The sequence below is a fragment of the Engraulis encrasicolus genome, chromosome 22 (assembly GCF_034702125.1).
Source record: "Engraulis encrasicolus isolate BLACKSEA-1 chromosome 22, IST_EnEncr_1.0, whole genome shotgun sequence".
In the NCBI taxonomy this organism is placed as follows: domain Eukaryota; kingdom Metazoa; phylum Chordata; class Actinopteri; order Clupeiformes; family Engraulidae; genus Engraulis; species Engraulis encrasicolus.
Window position 1 is genome coordinate 29719303 of NC_085878.1, and position 9997 is coordinate 29729299.

The 9997-nt window shown below is 47.4% G+C and overlaps 1 protein-coding gene across 1 annotated transcript in view; it reads left to right on the forward strand.

Moving 5' to 3' along the window:
• Positions 1-4841: 4841 nt before the first annotated feature.
• pdgfc (platelet derived growth factor c) overlaps positions 4842-9997 on the forward strand; it is a 99363-nt gene continuing 94207 nt past the window's right edge. The window contains exon 1 of the mRNA XM_063187889.1: positions 4842-5627. Coding sequence (XP_063043959.1) covers positions 5516-5627 — 112 coding nt within the window. The 5' untranslated portion in view covers positions 4842-5515. The remainder of the gene's footprint in view (positions 5628-9997) is intronic.

The following is a 9997-nucleotide window of genomic DNA, read 5'->3' on the forward strand; positions in this document are numbered from 1 at the left end:
TCTGGTTATTCTCCATTGCCATCAATAAGGACGTTTTTTTGTACCACAGAACTGTTGCTCACTGTATATTTGTTTCTTATTCGGACCTCTTTAAACCCTAGAGATGGTTGTGTGTGTGAATATCCCACTATGTCTGTAGTTTCTGAAATACTCAAACCAAGTCCTTCTGCCACCAACAGTCATGCCATGTTCAAAGTCATTTAAATAACCTATGCCCTGATGAAGGCCAATATGGCCGCAACGCGTAGGCCCATGTGCTTTTAAACTGAATTTGCCATGTTAAATTAAAGGCTTTTTAAAATATTGTTCTCAAATCTCAGAGTGCCTCTGCTTTTTCCTTCCTTTTTGGACCTCATTTAAATAACCTTTCTTCCCCATTCTGATGCTCAGTTTGAACTGCATCAGATCATCTTGACCATGTCTACATGCCTAAATGCATTGAGTTGTCGCCATGTGATTGGCTGATCAGACATTTACGTCAAGGAAAAGTTGGAAAGGTGTGCCTAATAAAGTGGCCGGTGAGTGTAGGTTGGAAAGTTGGGTAGAAAAACTGTGTGTAGGCGTGTATGTGTGCATCAACTATTTGCATCTGTAACTGATGTGATCTTCACTAGTTCGTCACTCAGGGATCGAACCCGCCACCTACCAGTCAACGCCTGGGTTCATGTTTCAGGCCCCGCTGAGCTGAAACTCCCAACCGATAGCTTAGCACTATCAATACTGTATGAGGCTTCAGGACGGAGGGGGAGGTTTGCTAACGTTCTACCCCAAACTCTGCTAGTTGGCATCCGTTGCACATCCAGAGGGGTGATGATGGTGTTCTGACCACATGAATATCGCCTTATGTGAAGGAGGTGTTCCTTCACAATTTCTCCCCCTCAAGGCGGCAAACCTGCCACTTCGTCACCTACATTGGTTCGGCAATGGGAGGCACAGTACGAGCGCGCTGAGCTAAAGGGCCGGTCCAATAGCCCAACGCTACCGCACTTTTTTGAGGCTTCGGGAGGGAGGTTTACTAACGTTCCATGCCACACCCTGCTAGTTGGCCTCCGTTACACTTACTCTGCTTATGCAAAATGGCTCTCCATTCATCGCCATATCCACATCCAATGCTTAATTCTCTAAGAAAACATGGCAGAGCACAGACACAGTCCTCTAACATAATACAACAAGAATGCATTCTAGCCCCCCCTCGGATGGGACATTTACTGTAGATTCTTTTCCTAATTCGATTTTCTGAAAAGATACATTTCCCTTTGTGATGTCATGGCTCATAGTTGTTTGAGGTTGAGATGGTATCACAGCATGCGTGCCTAATAGGCCCAGACGGCTGGAGAGCAGACATGTGGGAGACCCTGGGTAGTGTAGTCACACACAAACGTTCTCTGCGGTGGAATGTAGTCTTGGTCTCTGTGACCTTTGGGGGAACCCACTCTTGTGTGTGCGTTTGTGTGTGGTGGGTGTGTGTGTGGTGGGTGTGTGTGTGTGTGTGTGTGTGTGTGTGTGTGTGTGTGTGTGTGTGTGTGTGTGTGTGTGTGTGTGTGTGTGTGTGTGTGTGTGTGTGTGTGTGTGTGTGTATGCATGCATGCATGCACGTTTACTTTTGCGTGTATGTGTGTGTGTGTGTGCATGCGTGCGTACGTATGTGTGAGTGTGCGCGCGTGTGTATGTGTGTGTGTGTGTCACAGAGGGAGTGTGTGGAGTGAGGGGGTGTGAAAGTACGTCTGTGTTGACAGTTCGTCTGAGTCCTTGAGAATGTGGTGGGTTCCCCATTCTCTGGCACTTGTGAAATGCCTGCTGTAGACGCCTGCCCGCCTCTCCGCTCTGTCCCCCCCGACACACACACACACGCATACACGCACACGCACACGCACACACACACACACACGCCTGCCTCTCCGCTCTGTTCCCTCGTCTCTGGTTACATGACATGGTAGACCGCCTCTCTCTTTCTCCCTCTCTCTCACGGGGTCCCCCCTTCACACACATGCACATGTGCACACACACACACACACACACACACACACACACACACACACACACACACACACACACACACACACACACACACACACACACACACACACACACACACACACACACACACACACACACAAGCATAGCCACGCACACAAACACACATGCAAGCATGCCAGTATTCCCGCACGCGTGCGTGCGCGCACACACGCACGCGCACACACACACACACACACACACACACACACACACACACACACACACACACACACACACACACAAGCATACGCACACATAAACACACATGCAATCATGCCAGTATGCACACACACACACACACACGTACACACTCAATTTCCTGAGTTTATTGTGCTTCTGCTTTTAAATCAAAGTTGGAGTGATTCATAATACCGCCAGCGATGCTGGCAGAAGTAGAGAGAGAGAGAGAGAGAGAGAGAGAGAGAGAGAGAGAGAGAGAGAGAGAGAGAGACAGGCATGGAGACAGAGATACAGAGAGACAGCGACAGAGACATTAAAAAGACAGAGCAAAAGAAAGACAAAGCGAAGGGGAAAGAGAAAGAGAGCGAGAGAAGAAAGGATCAGTAGAGAGAAAGAGAAAGGGGGCGACAAAGATTCCTCCGCTGGCTAAGGTGCTGACATCTGCTGTGGGCTTTTAGGGGCTGGAATGTGATACTCCCTCTAGCACAAAGGAACTGGCCCCGACTGGCCTGTCCTGCCATCCACCACCTCTCTCTCTCTCTCTCTCTCTCTCTATTTCTCTCTCTCTCTGTGCTTTTCAGCATATGATGCTCTCTCTCTCTCTCTCTCTCTCTCTCTCTCTCTCTCTCTCTCTCTCTCTCCATCTTTGTCTCCTTGCTTTCTCTCTGTCTCTCGCTGTCCCTTTCTGACCTCCAGCACAAACCTGTCTTTCCCTGTCATTCAGCGTCTCTTCTCTTCAGCAAAGCTTCTCTCTTTCTCACCCTCTCCCTCTCTTTCTCTGCAGTCGGGGACACAAATATCTCTCTTCCCTCGGCCATGCAGCAAATTGAGCCCCTATATCATATCGTTTCAGTATGTCCCTTTTTCTCTCCGTTCAGTTTTCTCCCCCTTAGATGCGTCCTAGCATCTCTATAAGAGAGTATATCCGTCTGTCCGTCCGTCTGTCCGTCAGTCTGAAACGCATTCTTTAAATCGGCAAAAACACGATCTTCGCTGCCATTTTTCGTGTCACTCTCTTCATATTTGTGCTTTTGGACACATATTTGTCCGCCTGTCGGACTTGTTCTTGGGAGGCCAGCTAGCTGATGGCCTGTGAGCTTGTGCCTGCCCTTCCCCTGCTTGGCCACATGACCCAGGCCAGCAGGGTAGGCTACACAGGCAGCCAATTACAGGCACAGCATCTGTCATCATACACACACACTCTCAATAACATTCTCACACACTCTTGGTCACAAAGCTTTTCTGCAGATAGAACATGGGAGAACATGCACATAGATCTACAAGCTTCTTTCTTTATATATTGACATTGTGTGTCGTTGTATATTGGATATACTGTAGGCTACAGGCCCAACTGTATACTGTATACTATAGTGTGTGTGTGTGTGTGCGTGTGTGTGCGCGCGCACGTGCGTGCTGGAATTTGGCTCTATCTTGTCTATCTGTCTGTGCACATGTGTGTGTGTGTGTGTGTGTGTGTGTGTGTGTGTGTGTGTGTGTGTGTGTGTGTGTGTGTGTGTGTGTACAGAGAAAGTGGGAATGCTGCGAGAGTGTTCGGTTCGAGTGTTATGTCTGGCTTGGACCGGTCAGGGGAAACACCGTAAGAATGCAATGACAAGGAGAAGATGAGAGTAACCACATGAAAACACCCGCCAGAAGGTGCCGCGCCGAGCCAGGGCGCAGAAATTACTTCCAGCAGGCCAGAGAGGGTATGACTGCACCGTCTGGCGCTTTGATATGACAAATTGAGAACTTCTCCGATAGATCCCCCACCGTAGCGTTAGAAATTCCTTTCATTTCTGAGCCGTGAAACGATACAAATGAAGCCAAAATGATCAAAGCAACGGGCGGCATAGTAACAATTGATTTTCAGAATAAATGCCGACTCCGAGAATAAATTGTTCCGAGTGACAGACTCGTTCTTCGGCCAATCTCGTAAACATTTCACGTCCAGATGAATTAAATCATGAAAGTATCGGTAATGTGCCGTGGACCGTTACAACGTGTAAACGGTGATTCATTAGGAGAACGGGAGTGAAAGGAATGAGTGCTTGACTTATAGCATACAACAGCCTACCAACATCGAGGACATTAATATAGGCTAATAAGAAAGTATACTGAGGGCGGAAAAAAGTTTAAATCCGTCTGACTAAACTTCAGAGAGCATAGTCATTAGCAAAATGTGGGCTATGTGGAATAACAGTTAGTCCACTTTTTCTTCCTTTGATGGTTATCCAGAGAGGTAACAAAAACAAGCCAAGCAGCAAGAGAAAAATATGAAGGAGTAAAATGCAGTAAAGTAAAACACGCGCGCGCGCGCGCGCGCGCACACACACACACACACACACACACACACACACACACACACACACACACACACACACACACACACATACACACACACTTTCTTTTGGAACTGGAAATTAGAGGGGGGGGGGGGGGGGGGGGGGGGGGGAGAGGGGGGGGGGGGGGGGGGGGGGGGGGGTTATTGAACGCAATTACGCCGGAGCTCCTGCACGGTTCCTCCTCCGCTGGGAGTTCCCTGTAGCGGGGAGTTGGGCTTTATGTATGGCACCTGTTGTGTCGTCAGCTTGGCGGTCTGCGCTCTGCGGGTCTCCACTCCGGCTTTCAGTCTCAGCCCAGTAAGAGTGAAGTTTGCACATACCCAGCGAGCGTCTGTTAAGGGAATCTCCTCCTCGTTCTCCACTCATCATTTCAACATCAACGCGTCCCAACTTTTGAACTGCTGCCTGCTGGACAAGTCAAGTCGTTTGCGCTTTGTGGTTTGACCAGAAGTTTTTTTTGTGGGGCAGTTCACCTTTGAAGAGCAAGATGCCGACATGTATCACCGAGTTAGTTTTGAACTTGAGCAAGAACTAGCTTGGTGGTGGCACTTTTGACACAGCGGAATATATCTCACCAACCTTAACGCTACATCTGAAATACATGCTATCATGGAACTTATTTTCCTTCTTCATAATTAAAGTGGACGAATCTCAGCCTCTATAACACCGTTTATAAACTAAGGCAACAGGTGCGTTCCACGGTGCCTTTCCTGCGTAAAAGTCGTCCAAAAGTGAATCTTACTGGATGGAACCATTGCATTTAAAGTTATATTTTGGTTCCTTCATCGAAATGGGCTTAATTGGGTGTCGCTGAACAGGATTATGTGGGTAGGCCAACAGCTTCGCAACCATCGACCACAGATGTTTCCCAAATCGGATTGGGGTCTTTCAGGCGCGATATCTGCGTGGTGATAGAGACTCCTTGTTGTCCCTCGCCTGCTGCCTACTCAATCGCGGCTGTCAACCAGGATTCCCAAATGATCCAGCTATTACTTGTGCTTCTCGCATCGTCTCTCCAGCAATATGGCGTGGAAGCGGAGTCAAGTCACATCACTAAACTTCACCACCCCGCGGCAAAGGAACAGAACGGTAAGTGGAGCTGTGTGTGTTCTGTAACTTTGAGCTCGTGTTTTCCAATGTCTGGGGTGTTTTGAACCCCTCACGTATAGGCTACATTCTCATTCACCGCGCTGCTTCCGCCCCTGAACGGCCCCCGGGCCAACACTGTCGCCTCACAACATCTTGCTTGAGTTTAAATGTCAATGAATGACCGTGTTTTATTTAGTTCAAACAGCATTATCCCGAATAGGAAATGGAATTACCTTTGGCTTTCATGTGTGCCAGTGAGTGTGTGTGTTTAGTTGGAGGAGGGAGGGAGAGGGGTCTCTTGAAACCCTGTGTACCACAAGAAGCGTTTACTCTGTGTTGCTGAAAAAGGCTCCATTCATTCAGCTCCGGGTAGCCCGCGGCTGTGTAATTTTCTTAGCCTCTGAACCATGCCGATTTGCTGAGAGCGCTTGTTAAAAAAACGGCTTTCGTCAACGATTCTATTTAACATACCCTTAAAATTTAAATAAACTGGAGTGGGGCCAAGGCCGTGAAACAGACTTTCTGGACACACATGTCCAACTCCAGCCATTTACAAATTACGACTGTTTGTTGACTCGAGGGGGTCGCGTGTACCCTTTAACGCCAATTACAATGACCGCCTGTGAGGTCGGTTAAGAAAATAGGCAGTTACTTTCCCCCCCTTTGAATAATAATCAGTCTGATTCATGCCAAGTAAAACACACAGTAAACCATCCAAGCTACTGTATGGATGGCCCATATAAGCCAGCCAATTTCCTTTCACTTTCCGATCACATTTCAATCAAATCTGGTCAATAAATGACTATCCCCTTAGTTACATGTAATAGCCTTATGCACCTATGGTATAACTGAGTTGAACTGTGTTAATGCACAAGCTTATACCATATGGACTGTGACCGGCAATTACAAGCCTTCCATTGTAACATAAAGTTGAGTTTAAATATAGGCCTATTTTCAGCCTCAGAACAACAAAAACAACAACAACATTAACAACAACATCATCAACAAAGCAGGACATTTATTCAAGCAGGGTCGCTGCTAATCCTACCAGTACACTCATTAGAAAACCACAGCTCCGGTGCACTTCCGTTGAGTCATGTCTGGGTGAAGCCCCAAAAGATGAGGGGCAGTGTGGCCTTTTAGCCTGGACATCCAATGTGTCTGCAAGGCAAGCCACATGGAAAAGACATTTGCATTCACATTTTGCCTACGTATATGTTTGCAGCATGGCATGCTATGAGCGTGTATCATGCCCACTGCTGAGGGCACTGGAAGGTAACGCTATCCTGCACTTTCACCCAAAACTATAACCACATATCCCTGATCCAGGTCTGTCAGGAGGACAGGACGGGCAATGATTGGGCCTGCATGATAATGCACTGAACCTGTATCACTGGCATGTGTGAAGGAACGCACGTTTTTGTGTTTGTGTTTTTGTGTGTGTGTGTGTGTGTGTGTGTGTGTGTGTGTGTGTGTGTGTGTGTGTGTGTGTGTGTGTGTGTGCGTGCGCGTGTGCGCACGTTGATTCGTGCGTGTGTGTGTTGATGGGTCCAGGTTTCAGACCCCAGGGCGGGATTAAGGTTAAGAAGGCTAACAGGTCCCCCTTACGGACGTGGGGCTGCCCACGTATACTGGTAGGGGCTGCAAGATGCTGAGCATACCATTGTTCATTGTGCATTCACTGCTGCTATACTATACCATGCTATTAGCCACCCAACCCAACCTAACACAACACACACATGGACACATACAGTACACAGAATGCACACATGCGGTACAACAACATGCACACTAACTATGACGGCATGAACACACATGCATGCACCACACATGCATATGTGCATACACACATGCACAGGCTTGTACGCATGCACGAACACACATGCATGCGTACGCACACCCGCGCACGCACACCCGCGCACGCACACACGCACGCACACGCACGCACACACACGTGCGCACACACACACACACACACACACACACACACACACACACACACACACACACACACACACACACACACACACACACACACACACACACACACACACACACACACTTAAAGAAACAACTTGGAAAAAGAAAAAAAGGGGAACTCTTATAATGTAGAGGCTGCTGGTGGTGAATGAGAAAGTTCCTGGGGGCATGAGTACCGTTCCTTTGGCGGCTGGCTAGGGGCCAATAAGCTGTCCAACAGGATTAGTCAGAGAAGAGAGGAGAGGAGAGGAGAGGAGAGGTGAGGAGAGGAGAAGAGAGTGGAAGAGAAGAGAGCAGAGAAGAGGAGAGAAGAGAAGAGAAGAGAAGAGAAGAGAAGATAAGAGAAGAGAAGAGAAGAGAAGAGAAGAAGGGAGAGAAGAGAAGAGAGGAGAGGAGGAGAGGAGAGGAGAGAAAAGAAGAGAAGAGAAAAAGAAGAGAGGAGAGGAGAGGAGAAGAGAGCAGAGGAGAAGAGAAGAGAGGAGAGGAGGGGGGAGAAGAGAAGAGGAGAAAAGAAGATAGGAGTGGAGGGAGGAGAGAATAGGAAAAAAGAAGATAGGAGAGGAGGGAGGAGAAGAGAAGAGCCTGCAGAGGAGACGGGAAGAGGAGAAGAGAGGAGAGAAGAAGAGAAGATAGGGGAAGAGAAGAGAACAGAGGAGAGGAGAAGAGAAGAGAAGATAAGAGAAGCGACGAGAAGAACCTGCAGAGGAGAGGAGAAGTGAAGAGAAGAGAAGAGAGGGGAGGAGGGAGGAGAAGAGAAGAGTGTGCATAGAAGAGAAGAGGAGAGGAGAGGAGAGGAGAGAAGGGAGGAGAGTTTCTCTATGCCCAGGCTACAGAGTCTCCTATGAGGAAACATGTCAAAGCACCTTCGGGATCTCATGTGCTAAGACTGTGGTTCCCAAACTTTTTTTTCTGCTGGGACCCCACCCCACCCCACCTTTGCACCTGAGAATATTTTTGTGACAGCCGTCTTCAACTTTCTACTCCACTCTCCACTAAATTTGATGAATATTAATTAAAAGTTCACTACAAGACAACTATGAATACGGTTATGAACCATAGGCCTACAAATCAATATTGTCTGTGGACCCCCTGTACTTCCTTCGCGACTCCCCCCAATGATACATATTTGGTATTTCATGATATCATTTCTGTACAATGTGATAAACTCGTCGTAAAACAAAATGCCTGCTTGCTTGTTTGTATAACAGGCTAGATAAAAGATGTCCTCTCTATATGGGAACTTTGCAAATGCATGAATGTAAAAGGCCAGGGGTGCATTTCTCAAAACCAAAGTTGCTTACTACATTAGCTACTTTGTTGTTTTCAATGCATTTTCCCATTGGCAACTACCGAAGTTGCTAACAAGCTAACAACTTCTCTTTTGAGAAATACACCCTAGAGTTGTTTGTTTTCTTTTGAGATGACTCATGTCACCACTATACAGTATGTTGGCTGACTGGAGCGGAGCGAGGCTCTGCCAGGGCATTTTAGGGAGATTTCCAGACAAAGCGGATAGGGCAGAAACTACTGCCAATGTTTCTCTGGGCAGGACCTTGGCAACAGGCTGTCATACCAGCAAGAAATGGTGTGTGTGTGTGTGTGTGTGTGTGTGTGTGTGTGTGTGTGTGTGTGTGTGTGTGTGTGTGTGTGTGTGTGTGTGTGTGTGTGTGTGTGTGTGTGTGTGTGTTTGTGTGCGCGTGTGCGTGTGCGTGTGCGTGTGTGCATTTGTGTGTGTGTTTCTGATGACCACTGAGTGTGTAGGAAGAAGTTTTGTTCTAAAAGAGGTCTAGAGGCCATCGTTATAATCAAGCCATTACCACAGAGGCTCACTCTCTCTCTCTCTCTCTCTCTCTCTCTCTCTCTCTCTCTCTCTCTCTCTCTCTCTCTCTCTCTCTCTCTCTCTCTCTTGTGCCACAGCCAATGACATGAGTCCACACCATCTCTACGCTATGCGCTAAGTTATTTTCAAGCCGTCTGAGTCCACATTTACAACATGTCATCAAGCCAGAGCGTTACGATAACACGCAGACTTGAACCATCAATCGTGTTTATGCACCACACCTTTGCATGTTAACTCGTAATCCACAACGCCCTGTGACATGTTAAGTTTTGGCATAGTTATTGGTCAGGGCACCATTTTGCCAATTCGCCTTTGGCTAAGCCCTGCCCTCTTTAGTTACAGTTGCTAGGTCGGACAGATAAACTTTCAATACTGAGATATCAACGTGATTTATGCAGTGCCTGCAAATTGCAGCAGTTATTCACTCCTAATAAATAAAAAAACGCCATTCATAGTATTGTGAATATAAGTATTTATTTTCTGACCTGTCATGTGATGCCTCACAGCTGTTTTGCTGTTATGGGCTCTCATATTCTCACATGGGTATCGA